This window comes from Lotus japonicus, chromosome 6, assembly GCF_012489685.1.
Source record: "Lotus japonicus ecotype B-129 chromosome 6, LjGifu_v1.2".
NCBI lineage: Eukaryota > Viridiplantae > Streptophyta > Magnoliopsida > Fabales > Fabaceae > Lotus > Lotus japonicus.
In genome coordinates this window covers 58614918-58635177 of record NC_080046.1, presented here as the reverse complement: position 1 = coordinate 58635177, position 20260 = coordinate 58614918, and the positions used below count along the sequence as shown (strand labels likewise).

The following is a 20260-nucleotide window of genomic DNA, read 5'->3' as shown; positions in this document are numbered from 1 at the left end:
TGAGGTAACCCACACACTCTTAAAAATACAATATCATTTTATATTGCTTTTAGGTATTGGCAAACCCTTGTTACTGTGTATTTTACATATTGGGTGTTATTAATATGAAAGCGATTTGTGAACTAGGCATACAAATTTTGTGGCAATTTTTTATCGTCACAAAATTTTTATATTGCATCGTGAGTGATAAAAAGTTTTTACATAAAAAATTGTAACCTCATTAATGTAATGATAAAAAGTACGGTGTATAGGGATATTGCAGAAGAGTTATATTTTGTACAATTTTGATGCTTAAACTTTATCTTCCATTTCAATTTTATGAATTTGAATTCCATGCAGTTAGGAAATTTCTAACTTCACATAATTAAGGAATCTGAATCATTTGAAGATCAAACGACTTAAATTATAGGTTTATCTTTGTCATATGATATTTATGCAATATATCCCGACCAATCTTCATTAAATGATTTGATTCCTACATTGCATCATACATAGGTTTGCCCTTATTGCAGGAACCCAAATCCCATATGCACCCATTCATTTCCTATTTCTCTAATTTTTCAATCACATTACCTATCATATCTCTCATCTCTCCTTCTCTCTCTCTCTTTTTTCTCTCATTTATTTTTACATATTTCTCCTTGTATCGCTAGAATTTGGTGCAATCATATTTTTTTCCTCTCAATTAAGTTAACTAAAAATTTTCATATTAAAATAAGGAATGTACATGTTACTTTTCGATTTTTTAACTCTCTAAATGAAGAGAGACCGTGAGGGCAAACAAGCTCCCATATGTAGTTACCATACCTATTGTATATGGACAATGCTCTCAAAATGAGTTCGAACCCACGAGCAAACCCAGACTAATCAAACTTATTGGTGTGTTTGGCTGGTAAGAACGAACTTTATAAGGACCCTATGTCATTTAAATCCATCTCGCATGATCCATAAGCCGATGCAGGTTCGGGCTGGATTAGATTATTATTATTATTATTATTGATAACTTTTTGTACTGTTTATTGTTACTTTTTGAATTTTTTTTTAAATTGGTGAGCCAATTAATCCAGGAACTGATCTGTTTGTAAAAAAATAATGATTGATGAAATTAATTATTTCCCAGGCTGTATATTATGTATGAAGATAGTATGGTCCTGGGCTAATAAAAGGTTGGAGGTGGGCCTTTTTTAATCACTTGGGAGCAAAATGTATTGTTGGAATTGAACAATTTAATTATTGGCTAGCAAGGTACGTGAGAATAAGCTTATTCATTCTTCATAATTAAGGCTAAAAGATGGCCACAAAATATATGCATGGCTGCTGCTTAATTTTTCTTAATCTTCTGGCCATAACATAATAAATTGCCACTGACTTTTTTAAATGCAGACGAGAATGTTGAACATAGATATAGTGAGTGGGTCACCGTCCTTTTCTTTCAACACTTCAATTTCTACTTATGCAGTATATATAGATACCTGCTGGGAGGGGGGAAATTCACTTAATTAAGCTACACCCCCTTGATTATTATTAACTAATCAATTCGTTTTTCTTACTCTTTTTGTCATGAAGCTTGGTATTTCAATAGCCAATTAATTGGTCGAATTGAAGTCCAGTCAAGTATAGTGTCCTGAAAAGAATAACCTTGCAGAAATTGGAACTAAATTAATCAGTGTCAAATTATGGAACTTACTCATTACATTGAAGAATAAGAGATCGTTGCTAGCTATTTGAAGAATTGAAACTTAATCAAGAGAGATTTATACAAAAACAGGTAAGGAAAAGGTCCAAAAGTGTCAGAAAATTCCACCCATTATCAATTCATATGTCGAAAAAGGTTATCAATATAAACTTTTCAGGTTCTTTTGGTGGTTCAAATTCCCTCCTGCATGATTGATTGGTTGTTGAAGTCAAATGCATTATCACGTTTCTGAAGAAGATTCCCAAACATGTTTTTATGTGTACTCACTTTTGGTAAGTTTTCCAAACTTTCTTTCTTGTCAACTTCCAAATCTTGTTGAGAGCTAAAATTGCTGCAGAAATGCTGGTTCGTTAATTTATATCATAAGAATGGCGACCATGAAATTAGTTTTAATTTTACCATCACTGCACCAAAATATGTGACTTGGTGGCGGCTGGAGTTAAGAATAGCAGCAGTTTGAACCGCCGCAAAGATGCATCTATGGTTAGAAACTCCTATTAGTTTATATTCGCATTAAGACCCGTTTGGACACCAATTTATTAGAGTTTATTGGAGCTTATATACTAAAAAACACTAAATAAGCTTTAATAAGTTTTTTTTTTATTTGCATTCAAATGGTATCTAGAATCTAGATCATGACCCTACACAAGTGGTTGGAATTAAAAATTGTTTCCTATAGATCACGAGACTTTTAAATGGTTTAATATATGTATTTAGTTCTTGGAAAATAGAGATGAAGGATATGACCCCTCGAGAAGAAATTCATAGCTTTTAGTCCGAACATTGATGAAATCATGTCATGTATTTTGTGATGATTTAAAGGCAAAAATAAAAATAAATGTGGAGGTTAATAATCCAACACCACAAAATGATGAAAAATGAACTTCATACGTACATTTCATTAATAGTGATGAGAAAAAATTTTAATTTGCTTTTTGAGAGAGATCAAATCTATCTATTTTACTGGCACTTAAAACATATTTATATAATTAATTAAGCATTTTTTTAAATTCAGATGAGAGGTGTAATACACTCCTCTGGCATGACACCATATGTACATTTGCCTATAAAAAAATGTATACATTTTAAAGTTTGGATACACTTACGCTACTCATAACTTTAATTCTGCTAAAATTATTTAGCATCTATTTATAATATAGTAATTGTGAAGCGCGCAACCTAACCTAACGTCGCCACCTCAACATTTATATCCCTATCAATAGTGTCCACATCAGCAGTTCACTAAAAACCTTCTTTTATTCTTCCCTAATCCTCTTGAACGAGAACCTCCATCTCCTTGCATCCCATCGTCCATTCTCGGAGTCAAGGAACAGCAAACAAACAGCAATTGACGCACGCCTCCACCTCCCTATGTCCTCGCAGCAACGGCGGAGTCACACACCTCAGGCAGCCCTCAGCCGTTACATATGAACCCAGCAATTCAGCCCCCTATATCTTTGATGATACCCTGGCGATGTCCTTTCTGATTCGCGCACGCTCTCCGTGAATTCACTGTACCGTTCTCAAAATGGTGGTCGATGATGGCTCACTCACGCGTTCAAACCCCATGGTTACCGTTGCACAAATGGAGACTTCGAACCCAGCAATTCAATTTGATAAGATGCTAAAGCAGAAGCATACTTCAGCATGGACCAGGGGATGGAAGAAATTACAAAGATGACAAATGATAAAAATCATCATTATTCACGTCAGGTTCCAACTAGAACTGAACAGGGGCCGAGGCATTGTGACATTGTGACCGTAGCATGCTAGGAAAAGGGGTTTTTGTTATGGCTTTTTGCTGTAGTAGTTGGTTAAATATTCAAGAAGAGCTTCCTATTGCATGCTTGCCATCTTCCGTGGCTTGGTTAGTGACTCTTTTTAATAGTATCTCCTGTTATGTTCAATCTAAGGGGGTTTGAGTAATAAGTTATGCTCATGCAATGATGTTCTTGAAAATTTACAAGAGCATATAGGCTGACTTGACCTTCAAAGCTGAAATAGAAGGTCTTTTATTTTTCACTCTGTTTGGTCATTCCACTATTCTGAATTTTTATGCACATTCAATTTGGCTGGTAGTATTGGTTTCATTTTTTTATCATTACTCCTATGTGCTCTCTGATGTATCCTAACATATCTTATAATGGCTTTGGCTGGGTCAAATGGTGGATCATGATCTTCAGCATTCTTGCCAAAATATAATGTTCAAACTGTTTCAATGAGTGGTCTTTTTCTAATTTTCTATGCACCTATCTTTGTTTGATTCAAACCTTGAGGACAAACGCATCTAAGAGAACCAGAGTTAGCAACGCAAACACTCCAAGAAAGTCGAAAAGAATAACAAGACAAAAAAATAGAAAGATCAATTCTATGCGTAGCATATATTTCATTTCCTGCAATGTACATCATGTATTTGGCTATTTTATTTCTAAATCAAACCCTTATTTTATTTATATCATAGTCAAACAATGGTTACCTTAAATTTGACAATAATCACTCATGTGTGAAATGAAAAAAAAATAAAGATGTAATAGTAATACTTAAACTCCACTAATGCACGAAACGTACTGAATCACTTTGTATGTCTTAACAACCACCAATACTATAAGAAAAATTTATACGCAAATGCACTACATATTTAGACAATCTCGTATTCGCCCGCACAACGCGCGGATTGTAGTCTAGTTGTCATGTAAGCTTCAAGCATCATTATTAAGATTAGGAATATATAGAAACCGCATATCGAAAAGGACAAGTAACAAGGTTGTGATTGAAAACTCTTCTCAGTCCATTATCCAAAAACTTAAATAATTAAGTGGAAAAAAAGTAATTTTGCAGCAATAAGACAAATCCTTACAATGTTGGCCAAAATGACATGATTGCTACGTAGACTCTCTGATGAGGATCAGAAAATGTAAAACAAAAGAAGCCAATTACGTACAGTGGTCTTTTGAATTTTAGTTGACAAGCCTCCTTTGATGTTGAAAGATCATTGACTCAAGAGTGAAATCATGTATTGAAAATGATCAGCATTAATAGGAATGAATCACTACTCTGAATTCATTTTAACTGTTCACTAGTAAAACCAATTGCATTTTTTTTTTCTTTTCGAATGCAAAAGAAATTTATTAACTGAAAGTAGGAACTTGGTACAGTCCACCCAAGTAAGCAATAATAGCAAAATTTAGTCAAATGTTGTTGCGGCCCAAAGATCATTCACCCTACTAGACCCTTGTTTAGCAAGTGAATCTGTAAAATGGTTCACTTCACTAAATAGTAAATACATATTTTACCTCAATACAGTTTACCTCATACCGAAGATAATCACTCCCATTTAAAATATTAAGCAACTTCCGTGGTCTCGACCTATTGGAATTTACCCCCACAGCTAAGGTTAAATCACTTTCAATCAAGATATCTTTAAAGCTAAAATGCTTGCAAAACATAAGTGCATTTTGGATTGCTAAGATCTCAGCCTCATATGCCCAGGCATGCTCAATTGCTTTCGAAACGACAACAGTTCTGTTAGAGATAAAAACACCTACGCTTGACTCAAGCTTAGTGAGAGTCAAGCTTAGTAGTAGTAGTTTTGTTAGTTATGCTTCTGTTATACTTGTTGAAGTTAGTTAGGAATTAGATACTGTTAGAAGTCTCACATTGGCTAGAGATAAAGCATAGATAGCCTTTATAAGGGTAGTGCAAACCTCAACTCTTGAGCTAGCTTTTGTGGTTGAGTATAGACATCCTAATTTCTAATATGGTATCAGAGCCTATTCTAGATCCATTTGTTGTTTGTTGTGGAGACTTCCCATATTCGGGGCACCCGTTGTTGTTGATCCCACGTTCCAGGTTGTTCAGTCCTGGACGTGAGGGGGTGTGTTAGAAGTCCCACATTGGCTAGAGATAGAGCATAGATAGCCTTTATAAGGGTAGTGCAAACCTCAACTCTTAAGCTAACTTTTGTGGTTGAGTATAGGCATCCTAATTTCTAATAGATACATTAGAATATTAGATTGTCTAGGTTCATTCACTTTGTATCCAAGCTGCAACTATATTAAGCAGCATTGTATCTTGTTCACATAATCAATGACATCACAATGTAGTTTCTGCATTTTTGTTAAGTTCCACCCCTGTTACGCAACACCCCCCAATTCCACTATTTTCGGGGTTACCACTCGAAGCTCCATCAACATTTAATTTTAGGACATGGCGTGTATAAATAGATAATAATTATATATAAGCAAGAAAATGGTTTGGAGTTGGAAGTATTTAAGATTTTCATTTACGTGATAATCTATGTATGGTTTTGGAAGCACTTAATGTTAATTGATTATCACAAGCTGGCTACATGTGCTTAAAAGTATCTGGATGATCAGTGACATTTTGAGTTAGGCCAAGACTATTTGTACCATCCCCTTTACTATCCACACCATCCTCATTTTTTTAATCCCAAAAATACCCCTAACATAGAAAACATATAAAGTAGTAAAAAAAAATACTCTCCCAACCTCACCTTCTTCTTCCTTCTTCCTCTTCCACTCTCACCTTCCCCCATCCCTATTTCATCTTCTAAATCAACACATCACACACCTTAGAGCTATTTGAAGCTCCAAATCAGTGTAGAAGATAAGTGGGTGAGATCAAGAGAAGAATAGAAGCTCAAAATAGGTGAGATTTTGGAATTTTTACGGTTTTTTCGCGTAAATCTGGGTAGAATATGTGGGTTCTGGTTCATTCCGCCATTTAAACTGCGGACGTTTTATTGCTACCGCTGTCTTAGTAGCGGCGGTAGCTTCCGCTCTCTTAGTAGCGGTAACTTCCGCTATCTTAATAGCGGTAGCTTCCGCTCTCTTAGTAGCTGTAACTTCCGCTATCTTAGTAGCGGTAACTTCCGCAATCAAAATAGCTGTAACTTCCGCTATCTTAGTAGCGGTAACTTCCGCTATCTTAGTAGCGGTAGCTTCCGCTATCTTAATAGCTGTAACGTTCCACAGTTGCTTCTTCTTCCTCCTTGTTCCTTCAAGCACCTTCTTCCGCTTCCTGGTATGACCCTCCTTCTTCTCCTGGTATGACCCTCCTTCTTCGTTCCAATCAACAGATGGTGTGGTGCTAACGTTTTTTTGATTTGGGAAAGTTGAGAAGAAGAGAGAAGGCCGTGAGAATGAGAGAGGGAGATGGTGTGGAGTGTTTTTTTTATAATTGAATCAGTTTAGGTTTTTTAAAATTGGGGGTATAATTGTATTTTTGCTCATAAGGGGATGGTGTGGATAGTAATTGGGGATGGTCCAAATAGTATTGGCCTTTGAGTTAAGCTCCAAGGTTAAGCTGTCATAAGAGCTCTCAAGGAGTGTTTTTTTTTTCAAGTGATAAAAATTATTATTGGGAATGTACATGGGGGTATTCCAGAGTATCCCATGTTAATTTTTATGTGGTTAGAATTTTTTGCGTAAACAAAAGTAGTTGATGAACTTTTATTGAGCTAATTGTTGTTAAATATCCTGATAGCTGTATTGTTATTGAGCCTTTATGCACAGCTATGATATGATTAACCAAGTCCAAATAGGAACTCTTGTACTTTTGAATTGGTAGTTTAGTTTTTTGTTCTTTTAGAATGTTGTTAGTAATAGGGTGTTATCACTTGTATGAATGTACCTAATTTTAGGGAATCATACCTGATACCTGTGTTTGTTTTTCTGTTGAAAAAAAGTAAAAGCACATCCACTCAATTTTAGGGAATCATACCTGTGTGAATGTACATTGTGAATGTTCCCAACTGAAAAACAAAACAAACAGAGCTTATTGTACATTGGTTTATGGATGAATTTACATAGAAAATTGAGTTGTTGCTCTGCATTTTGTTTTCTTCTTTAATTTTCTTTCAGCTTTCTGCTTAGATTTAGTATTCTAACTTCAGTGAAAGTAGATTCCTATAATATGTGTTGAGAAGTTCTGGTTATGTGCATGTTTGAATGCAGGATAGCTAGATTTTCACAGTTGACGCATATTTAGTTTTGAGAAAAACTACTCATAATAGCTTTAGCGATGGTAGAATTAATTCTGAAAGATCTGAACATGAATCCAAACATGCTATCTCGTTTTACTTTGACCAAAATTGGATGCAGTAAGGTATGCACTGTCTACAATAATAGTTATTAATACATAACAAGAAGCCACAAAATCCAAGTATCCATTCCAAACCAATTAATCTCAGTTGGAACTCCCTTAACATATCCTCTCGGACCCAGTCACCAACACAAAGATTCAATTGAAGTACTAGTACATCATGCATGGTCCCCCTAACCCACACCATTATAGGTTCTTCAACTTGATAACAACACACCTTCCAACAAAATCAAATCATGACTTGGTTCCCTCCCCAATATCTAATTCAAAGAAATCAATCATGCAAATCTTTAAAGTTAACACAAGTGTTATATGGCTGCAAGATATGTTTGATGAGCAAATGGGAACACATACCCCGAAGAGAAGATGTATTGGAACAGATCTCAGGGCACAAGGATCTAATAGCATGTTTGGATTGATGGTGACACTCAAATTCAAAACATGGTAACTGCAGAAGCTACATTTTGTAGCTTCTTATTATAAGTGATTACGAGAGTTCTCACCGCAGAACCAAATCCGCTTAAACAAATTGGCAATTGGTACCCAAACCCCCTACTTTCATGTCATACCTTTTTTTTTTTTTCCCTTTATACTTCATGTTGCATCACTGCATGCTAAGAACTGTATAAACTCAGAGCAGAACATAACACCGCTTTTGCAGCAACAAACTCTACCTTCTCAATTCTCAACTGCATTATTCAACAAACCAACACCAGCCATGTGCAGCATATTGTGAGTTGATCAAAGAATGAATAAAATTGACCCCCTTCACTTGCTACCAAACCATTGCAGACACTGACATAAAACAATTATAATGTTTCGTCTGATATCCACCATAGGGCCGTGGGGGGATTTTTTGGCTGCAACCTGCAAGTATGTCACTACTCACTATAATGAGGATTTGGAAGTGGTATATTGGTAGGGCCTCTAGTACTTAGATAAGAGAACAACAAAAAGTGCATCCAAAACATTTAAATTCTAAGTTTTCTGGGGCTGAAGGACTGAATGAAAAAGTTTATGGTACTCCATTGTCCAGAAGCTAAAATGGCCCACTTGGACCTGAGCTATATTAATGCAAACAAATGCCAAATCTGATCTTGCTTTTTGCCTCTCTATTTGTCAAATTAAGATTAAGATGACAACTCAGACCAGTACTTCCTCCAGTAATCATTCATTTCAGTACTTTGATTGGCAAATGCAATTTTTTAAAGCTTCAGGCTTATTTACCTTGATTTCATTTACTACAACTATATAGTTAGAATGATTTTTATCTTTAAAGAAACCCCTAATTTGCAATCCATTATTACTTCCCAGGACTTAGGCAAATTTCCAATAGAGAAGCATTTGCTAGTTAAGACCATTAGGAGAATTCTAGCATCATTTTTCCTCCCATAAAATAACAAGAAAAGCAGTAAAAGGAGAAGTTTAAACTTCCAGGCACCTTCTTCCCTTCATTTCCTTTTCTTTTTAACCATTATTTGTCCATCAACTTTAGAGATTAATAATTAGACGCTACAGTAAAAAAAAAGACACTAAGGGTGTAAACTGATGGGCCAGCCCATATATTTCAGAACAGGTCATATGAAAATGTTAAGAGGCCAACTTTGTTGAAATAGACTTTATAAAAAAAAACCTAAAAAACCTTTTCCATGTGATCCTAGATTATTAAGAGATTATAATTAGACACTACAGTAAAAAAAAAGACACTAAGGGTGTAAACTGATGGGCCAGCCCATATATTTCAGAACAGGTCATCTGAAAATGTTAAGAGGCCAACTTTGTTGAAATAGACTTTATAAAAAAAAACCAAAAAAACCTTTTCCATGTGATCCTAGATTATTAAGAGATTATAATTTTTTTTCTCGGGTTTACACGGCAACCATGAGATTAACCATTAATCTTTTGAGACTCTGATATTACCTTCAGTGACTAGCCTTTCCCAACAAATCACTCTACACTCGCACCGCCCAAGGATCGAACCTAGATTAGACGTCATAGAAGTTCAACTATCTATATATGTGTTAGATCAAGATTATAAGTTTATAATCTTGATTATAAAAAAAAAAATATAATTAAACACTATTTAGTATTCACCCTAAACACACACATTCATATAAGTTTAATTTTATAACCGTAACAAAAAACAAAAATTAAGATGGTGAGATATAATTAAACACTTCACACGTGTTAGCACAATATATATTAATTGGGCAATTCGTGCCGGATGCAATGAATAAAAATGATTATTTGAATTTATGAGGTTGAAAATTTGATTCTTATGAGACATGTTACTGTGGAAATCTTTTACCTTTTAGCACACCCAGGTTGAACATAATTGCTTCAATAGAAATACATGTAATTAAACAAAAAATATGATAGTTAAATTTGATTATGTAGATTTAAACTGTTAATTTATGTATTAACATTGTAATTAAAAAAGAGAATAAATTCACGTTCAAAATTCAATTATGTTCAATGTTAATACATAAATTAACAGTTCAAAAACTCTACCTTCTCAATTCTCAACTGCATTATTCAACAAACCAACACCAGCCATGTGCAGCATATTGTGAGTTGATCAAAGAATGAATAAAATTGACCCCCTTCACTTGCTACCAAACCATTGCAGACACTGACATAAAACAATTATAATGTTTCGTCTGATATCCACCATAGGGCCGTGGGGGTATTTTTTGGCTGCAACCTGCAAGTATATCACTACTCACTATAATGAGGATTTGGAAGTGGTATATTGGTAGGGCCTCTAGTACTTAGATAAGAGAACAACAAAAAGTGCATCCAAAACATTTAAATTCTAAATTTTCTGGGGCTGAAGGACTGAATGAAAAAGTTAATTATGCATTCCCTAGCATGGTTAGAGAAAAAAAATTTAAAATTGTTAAAGTCTTTGGTAAAAATAAGAAAAGAAAATAATAATGGAGTAAATTAAAATAAAATGCCTTGTGTTGAAATAGAAACTGAGACTTTCAAGTTGGTTAAGTATTTCAATACCACTGTGCAACCATACACTTAATTTATGTTGGCGGAGAAAACAATATATAACTTTTTTCAATTCACCGAAATTATTGCGAATCCCACTAACTGTCACTGCCACCTCTGATTAGGAAGCTGTCATGTCCATACTGCAGCAATTCGCAAAAAAAATTGTGAATTCAATTATTTGTCAACCTTAAAAGAAGTCTCAAAAACACGTAAGATTCTCTATAATTTGCAAAAAAAACTTGTGAATTCAAGAGACCTCATGCATGTCAGGTTCTATGTGTCAAAAACTACCTCAATTTGCTAAATAAAAATTTTTCCACCTCTTCTTACTAATTATTATTTTTTAACATTTATTCAGAAAAAAATCCCTAAATTCAGAAGAAAAAAAAAGTTATCCTAAATTATTTAGAGATTGTAATTTTGTTTTAACAAAAATGGTAGAAGTTAGAGAAATCATCTCCTCCATCCAGAGAGTTAGTGACATGTTAGGGAGGTTAGTAGAAGTTCATTCATGGATAGAAGCGCTAGAGGATTTCTTTAAGGAGCTGAGGGTTACTCATCAATTGAGATTTGACTGGACGCAAGAGATTCAAACTCTCAACCTATGCCAAAGTGATAGTTAATCCTAGAACCTGAGACTGAGACTCGTTGTGTTAACCCAATAGTTGGCATTAGAGATTATAATTAGACACTAACAATTAACATACACACACATTCAAAAAAATTTAATTTTTATGAGATTATAGTGAAATTGAAAAGAAAAAGAAAAGAAAAAAAAGATAGTGAGATATAATTAAACATGTGTTGATCTCATCATCGTGGAAGTTAGAGAAAACATCTCCTCCATACGGAGAGTTAGTGACATGTTAGGGAGGTTAGTAGAAGCTCATTCATGGATAAAAGCGCTAGAGAATTTCTTTAAGGAGGGTCACTCATCATGTGAGATTTGACTGGACGCAAGAGATTCAAACTCTCAACCTATGCGAAAGTGATAGTTAATCCTAGAACCTGAGACTGAGACTCGTTGTGTTAACCCAATAGTTGGCATTAGAGATTATAATTAGACACTAACAATTAACATACACACACATTCAAATAAATTTAATTTTTATGAGATTATAGTGAAATTGAGCTTCTACTAACCTCCCTAACATGTCACTAACTCTCTGTATGGAGATGTTTTCTCTAACTTCTACCATTTTTGTTAAAACAAAATTACAATCTCTAAATAATTTAGGATCACTTTTTTCTTCTTCTGAATTTAGGGATTTCTTTCTGAATAAATGCTAAAAAATAATAATTATTAAAAAGAGGTGGAAAATTTTTTATTTAGCAAATTGAGGTAGTTTTTGACACATAGAACCTGACATGCATGAGGTCTCTTGAATTCACAAGTTTTTTTGCGAATTATAGAGAATCTTGCGTGTTTTTTAGGCTTCTTTTAAGGTTGACAAATAATTGAATTCGCAATTTTTTGCGAATTGCTGCAGTATGGACATGACATCTTCCTAATCAGAGGTGGCAGTGACAGTTAGTGGAATTCGCAATAATTTCGGTGAATTGAAAAAAAGTTATATATTTGTTTCTCCGCCAATTAAATGTATGGTTGCACAGTGGTATTGAAATACTTAACCAACTTGGAAGTCTTAGTTTCTATTCCAACACAAGGCATTTTATTTTAATTTACTCCATTATTATTTTCTTTTCTTATTTTTACCAAAGAGTTTAACAATTTTATAATTTTTTTCTCTGACCATGCTAGGGAATGTATAATTAATTTATTATTATTATAAGAGATATTTAAGGGCATTAAATTGGCACACACAGCAGGCGGCTTTGGAAACCGCCGCAAGATTCATTTAGCGGCGGTTATAACCGCCGCAAAATGACTTTTGCAACCCCGGCAAAATGCACTGTTTGTTGTAGTGTAATTATCTCTTCTATTATTTGTACTAATTTCCTTGTATGTATACATACAAGTTATGCACTTCTTTAGATCAAAAGATGTTGGTCATCTAAATAATACTAAGTTATACTAATTAAAAAACGCTTAATTTTCTTAGTCAAGAAGATTTCAGGAATGTAAGATAGTAGTATTTAGATGACCAACATCTTTTGATCTTAAGAAGTGCATAACTTTTATATACACATACAAGGAAGTTAGCACAAATAATAGCCACTGATTCTCACTACAAAACTAACTTTTGATCTAAAGTCTGACTCAAATTTTATATATCATATTTATAATAAAATTAAGTACATTTTATCTTTTTACGTGCGATCACCTCTATAGGCCATAGACATTGTCTCTTCTTATTTCAAATTACCACAGCTTAATTTACATAATCATGAATGATACAATCTGTTTTTTTTCAATCTTTAGATAAACTTTTAAACTTAAAAAATAAAATGTGAGTGTATGTTTAAAAAACTCTTAATTATTTTCTTCAAAAGAGTACCTGGTTTTTTTAAGACAATTCAAATCACACATACTTCTTTAAATCATCGAAAAATATTATGCAAATCAACATGCTTAATTATGTATAAATAAATACTAGTATTCTGCTTAGGTGATTTAGTTAATTAAGATTACAAGTGATTTATTTATTAAAAAAGAGGATATTACTTAATTAATTAAATCTTGTGAAATGACAAAAGTTTGATAAGGAATCCAGGCATTAGGTCCAATAAGATTTGAACTGTCATGCATCCACAACTTACTTCAAGATGTAAAGCACTGACTAGATCACGGGGTCTAGTTTGGTAGAAAACTAATCCTATTAAGGAAGCAAATGGTGGTTAGCTTAGCAATCATAGATATCAGTTGCAAGCACTAAATGTTTGAGGTTTTTGCTATTGTATTATAACAATGCTTTATCAATAATGTTACCATTCCTTATAAAGAGATCATGGTTTGATTTCTCACTTCTAGTGTTTGCCTTGTCATATATATTTACGTTTTTGATCGCATGCATGTGCTAGCAATTAGTGCTGCTATTAATGGTGCTAAGTGAAAACAACACCATTTCAAAATCCACATTTCATTCATTTGGAAAATTCAATGGGTACTAGGCATATAGTGGAACACAAACACTTTCACTTATAGTGTTAAGTTGTGATCCGATTCATCTTGGCTATGAGGTGAAAGGAAGTCCACCTTTGATGGTTGTAACCTCCTTATTTTTGTGGTGTACATTGAATCTAGTTTCTGGTTTATGTTTTATCTCCCCAGTTTCTACACGGAATCTATGTCTGTATGTATCCTCTTTTCCTTATCTTTCCTTTAATTTTTTCTTTCTTGAGTCTGTATTTCTATGATTCCTAGCCGAGCACTTCTTGTGCCTTTAATACAAATTTGGCATGCATGTACATATATAACTTGTATATAGAGTCAGGTCACCTTATCTCTTCTCTTATTTGTACTAATTTCCTTTTATGTGTACATATATACAAGTTATGCACTTCTTTAGATCAAAAGATGTTGGTCATCTAAATAATACTATACATAATTCACAAACACTTAATTTCAATAAAAATATGATATATAAAACTTGGTTAGGCTTTAGACCAAAATTTTGTTTTGGAATGAGAATTTATAGACCAAAAATATAAATTGAATGTAAAAAAAATTAAGTAAATGTCTAAATTATATATTTGCTCAGACACGCATGCATTTTATGTTTTTTATATATTTCTTATGCATGCGTTTTTACTTTTTATCTTCTCCTGCTAAGCTCAAATAGAAAAAGGGAGAGAAGGCAAGCTAACGTAGATGTTAAAGAAACAAGACATATCGAGGCTATGAGATATAACTTAGACTACAAGGTAATAAGGAACCCCCCAAAGATACAAAAATGAAGTAAAAGAAATGAAAGGTTCCTAGAATTGACAATCTCTACGAGCCTAGCAAACAAAAAGGAAATCCCACCATGACCTGGTACATCGATCGTGACCAGATTACATATTATTAGGACCATTATTGCACTCCTTTCCCAGAATTCTGCCGTTGCATCACTATTTGCGAGTTATTAGGATATGGTCCCTGAAGAATCCTCAAATTTCGTTTTTAGGACCTGCGAGTTCCTCTATATAAGGAGTTATTGCCTTCAGTTCTGATCACAACCTCTGCTCCTTCGAGAAAACTTGAATTTCTACCTTCTCCGACCTCCAATCGTGACAATTAAGCCACCATCGTGCTTCTGGAAACGATACGAAGCCACCACTGTTCTCCTCTTGTCTCCGGCGAACATCACCGCCGCTGCCTCGTCTTCTCCGGCAAGCTGCCTGCCGGAGTTGCCAGACAATTCCCAGAAACACGATTTTTGGGAGGAGAAAATGCCTAACCAACCACCGGCACCGGCCGCATCATCGGGGTCGTTAAAAGACTGGTGCCGCCTCCTCTTCGTGCTATTATCATTCCTCGCACTTCTTCCGCTGATAGGGGTGCTCTCCATCATCCTGGTGGGGCCCTTGAAGCCAAAGTTTGATCTCCAGTCAGGTGAGGTTCAGTACCTCAACATTGCCGCCGACAACATTACCGGAACCGCCGCCGCCTCCATCACCCTCACAATTCGCCTTGTCTTCATAGCCGATAACCCAAACAAGATGGAGATGAAGTACGGCGAGTCCAGGTTCGCCGTCCTATACAATGATATCCCACTTGGAAATGGCTCCATTCCAGGGTTCTTCCAAGGAGGTCACAGCGCGAAACAAGTGGTCGCCACCATCTTCGTCGACGGCATGAGGTTGCTTCAGGATGACGCCACTGGTTTGATCAACTCTTCACTTAACGACCAGGTCTACTTTCAGGTCTTGGTAGATGTCAATGCTACGACCCGGGTCAAGAATTTGTATTCTCCTGGTGTTAGGGTACTCAATCTTCATCTTCCTATAGCACTCAATTTTATTTTATTGTTTATTTTATTTTATCTCACAATAAGCTATAATTGTACAGGTCTCTGTGGAGTGTGATATAATGATCCGTCCAAGAGAGCAAACTCTCACTTCCAAGCCGTGTGAAGATGTTTAATGGAGATATTATAATGGGGAGAGTCAGTCAAAGGATATGATGCTGTTACGGTCAAATGATTCTGATTTGGTTCTGTTAGGATCTGTTTCAAATCCTTAACAACTAGTGTATTGTTGTGATACGTACATGATTTCAAGTTCCATGAGCCTGTAATAACTGTCCATGAGCCTCCATCTAAAGTGAGGAAAGTGAGATTAACATCTTAACTTGTGTTAGAAGCTAAATTCATATTAGAGATTTCAAGTTCCTGATCAGTGTGTTTATATGTATGTATATATGATCTTCGTCACTCTAGCATGGTTTCAAGCTTTTTTTGGTTACTCAGAAATTTGTAGAAGAAACATTGTATATGACATATATTAGAGCATGATTCCCAGTAACGAATAATTTTTTCTTACACCGTCCATCGTAAATTTGAGAACAGGTAAGCTAAGGTTGGTTTGGGAAAATTAATTTTTTAATCATGGATATTTTTCAAACGTTGATTTTATGACATTCTCTGTAAGAAACCCCAATCTGAGTTCTGAATAGTACAAAGAATAAAGTTAAATGTGAGTCAGAGTCTGAGTCAGAGTCTCCTACTTTGATGATGCAATCCAGTGAGTCATAATAAACCACTCTTTACAGATTACAAGCTTGCGATGATCATTTACCTAAAGTAAGGTTGGTGTTATTCTAATCAAGAATGGTATTAGTGTAAGAAGAAACTGAAGTGGAGTTGTTCCTTAGATTCAACTCAATAACAGGTTCCATTTCCTATTGATAATACACTGGGAAGCAGGAATCCTAATTCAACTACAATGTTAATGCATATCAATTATTCGCCGCATTGTGCTACAATTAAAAGATTAGCTCTAATGACTAAATATTCAGCACAAATCAGAATATACAGACACTTGATTTCTCAAAAGCAAGTATAATAAGCAAATATACAAGTTATCTGTTCCACTATTACAAGAGAGTGGCATGCTCAGTAACTACTGAGGCTATGAGCTAATTAGGCGAATTTCACATAATCCAAAATTATGAAACGGAATGAATGTACACACTTACATGCACTTTGAAGAACATAAAAAGTAAGATTTATCAGACTGAAAAGGAAGACTTCAGAAAATAAATTGTTCAATTTCTTCACAAGATTGAAAGTGTCAATGCTCAAGATGGAAGACGTATTCAGTCAATCGCTGCAATTTACTAGGATCTAGTTTCTGCTCTGTCACAACAGGTTGCTTCTTCACAGTAAGCATCCTGGACACAGAGTCCGCAGTCCAACCTTGCTGTTGTACATCCACAAAATTATAAAACCAAAGATGTCAATAATGACAACATGTATAGGGAGCAGTATATATTTTGATATAATGTAATCCTCACGAAAATATTTCAAAAGCCAGTCAAAACTAGGCAACTGGAAATTTCAACATTATATATATAGCTTCGTTGCTTATGATAATCAAATTGACACAATCAAGTTTAAATTGGCAATATTTGATTATGATAAGGAAGTTCTAATCTTTTCCTTTTTTTCATCCCCCCTTCTTTTCTCCTTTTATCTGTCTGTTTTCGAGTTGATGACCCTAAATTTCAATGTCGTTAACCTAAAAATCTCATTCCAAGTGTAAATTTCTCAGCTGCTTAAAATTTCATGAAGTTATTCTCGAATTCAGCCAGTGCTGTGTTTGAAAGACCAATATTTTCCAAATCATAGATCATAGGTTCTCAATAGACCAAATACAATTCTTTTTAATTTTAAACCCAAAAAGAGCCACCACAGGCAGTCTCAAACAATATAAATTAAAATAAATTATGAGGTACAAATTATATTGAGAAACTATACTAATAAAGATCTAGCATACGTAACACCAAAACAGATGACTTTTACCTATATCTATCTAACTTTAACCTTGACTACAAGTGTTTTGAAAATTAAACTGGTCATTCAACCGATAAAGACTCAAGGTTGGGTTAAAATGTGATTGAACCAATGATAATTAAATACATACATATTAATTATATATATCATATAACATGTCATGTAATGAACTATCACAAAATGTTAGAAAATTAAGCTAAACAAAGCTAAAATGATATATAATAAAAAGACAGATAATAACAATGCACACACATATATATAGGTCATTGTCACTTGACATTGAATCTTATTTGGCTAAATAATTTATGACTAAATTAAAAAAAAACAATACACATTCTAAAGAAAAAAAAATCTGGCAAGTCCAAAACAATTTTTTACCACCAGTTTTTGTCCGACAGGTTTAATTATCTCTTTACCAGAGTTCACTGAATTTTATAATCAACAAGTCTTTTGGGTTGAAGAGAGTAGAAACCTAAGCAGTTCAGCAACTTTTTGGTTGAACCATTTAAAAATTATGATAACATGGAGCCTGATCAACCTTAGAAGGTACTTTAATTGGCCATCCCATTAACAAGCATACCATTGTGAAGAATTACTGTGCGGTGTATACAAGACAAGACATGTATCTGAGTCCACACTTTACAGTAAAAATTCAAGGGCAAGACTCAAAGGAGTTGTTCATCCCAAACTGCCGGAGGGTCCTAAAGAAAGGACAGGTGTCGGGGATTAAATAAATATAGTTCATATAGATTATAGAATAAACTATGTTAACAGCTTCACTGCTGCAGTCCAACAAAATAAACTGAATTGATATCTATCAAACCAACCCCAGCCCTTAAGAAAGAAAAATCAATTGAAAAACAGAGATTATTTCATGAGCAATATGTCAGTGAAACACCAAATCAATTTAATTTGACAAGTAATATAACACCCCCAAAAACCAAAAACAAGAGGGAACATAAGTGATTAAAAGAGAAGAGAAAATACATGTCATGAACATAAAAGTGAGAGAGGAGATGAATAAAGGGTTAAGCGAAGCCACATGAATAACAAAAACCAACCCTAAGGAAGAAGCAGTAACAGAGAGAGAGAGAGAGAGAGAGACAAGTGAAATAGATAAGTACCTGAAGCATGAGACTGTCGCAGATAAATTCACTATCCCTAAACCCTGTAAACATAATAATCAAATAATGAATGATACGATACAATACAATTTAGGAATGGAAAACCCAAACACGGTTTCTATTATCTACTCCACTACATAACTAGAGTATCGTCAATACACTACAACATTTTTGCCATTCTGCCGCGGACAGAAAACCGTGGGATCATGTTAAAAAACCGTGGTTGAAAGCTTACACCACGGTTTGGCCACGGTTTTCGTGTCGCAGTGTATGTGGCTTTAAACCACAATTGTTTTTTAGAACCTTTTAAGCTACTTTTATTTTTCACCTTGCAATCTAACATTAATATTTTAAGCCTAATACAATGATAGATAGGTCTGCTAACATAAGAAATTTCTATAAATGACTTAACTGCATATTACCTAACCATCTAGATCCAATTGTCCTGTAAAAGTATTATCGGCGACCCAAAACATTGAATAAAAAGGAAACAGAAACAAAGGTATCAAACAACAATCAAAAGAAACCCATGAACTTAAATAAAGGATGTTCTGAAGGACTTTAAATGTTCAGAAAGAAGGTAAAGTGAAGAAGGCCTAATTCTTATTTGGCCTACATAAATCACATCTCAGCCTATGGCAAGCCATAGCAGCAAGCATCTGGGGTTACTCTATAAAATAGCATAGAGTAGAGGATAAAATTCTCACCACGGGTTAAAATTTCAAAAACAAATGGATAAGTATGTGCCATTTCTTTATGTCGAAATCCTAAGCCAGGAAAAGTGGATATCACATCACATCTCAGCCTATGATATAAAGTGATCAAGAGAATATTAATAATTAGTGTTAAAAATTCGAAATAGAGTACTTATCCACTGACATAGCTAAACTATATACATGTCAAGCTCATTCTCAATTAGTTGTGACCAAACCATTTTCAATGAGTAGGGCCTTGAAACACCTATTGATATGATATGATAAAAATGTTGAGGTATTGTAGATGCAATAAAGCCTCTTTATTGACACTGCCATAACATAAAAATGTTGACAGAAAACAGCATAATAAGAGGCGCAAATCTCAAACGATGAGGGATATTCACAGCTGACTTTAAGAAATAAGATAATCTATATCTATCTATCTTAATATCCTGATAGCATGAATAGATGATAACTTCACAGTCACACAGTAAGGTATTGCTATCCTTGAATTCAAACAAACATCTAGACTGGAAATTGGAGTTACTCACTTGTTTCTTTCTTTCGTAGTGACCCAAAGCGTGAGTGCGCCAACTGATTCGATAAGTTAAGATCGGGGCCTTTGGGGTGGGGAGGAGATGTAGAGGGATGGTGGAGTCGCAGGGATTTAGGGATTCGATGATGACAAGTGTTTAGGGATTTGATCTATGTGATTTAGGG

At 34.5% G+C, this 20260-nt stretch overlaps 1 protein-coding gene and 1 long non-coding RNA gene across 2 annotated transcripts; one reads left to right on the top strand and one right to left on the bottom strand.

Annotated features, from left to right (window-relative positions):
• The first annotated feature begins 14660 nt into the window (after positions 1-14660).
• Positions 14661-16216, top strand: LOC130724373 (uncharacterized). The gene is made up of 2 exons (XM_057575583.1): positions 14661-15691; positions 15777-16216. Exons 1-2 carry the CDS (start codon positions 15158-15160, stop codon positions 15849-15851), a joined length of 609 nt encoding a protein of 202 aa, XP_057431566.1. The 5' UTR covers positions 14661-15157; the 3' UTR covers positions 15852-16216.
• Positions 16217-16751: 535 nt separating this feature from the next.
• LOC130726222 (uncharacterized) lies at positions 16752-20260 on the bottom strand. The gene is made up of 3 exons (XR_009014747.1): positions 20092-20260; positions 18846-18889; positions 16752-17128 (listed from the first exon to the last, which is right to left on the bottom strand). It is a non-coding gene; the product is annotated as an uncharacterized LOC130726222 (long non-coding RNA).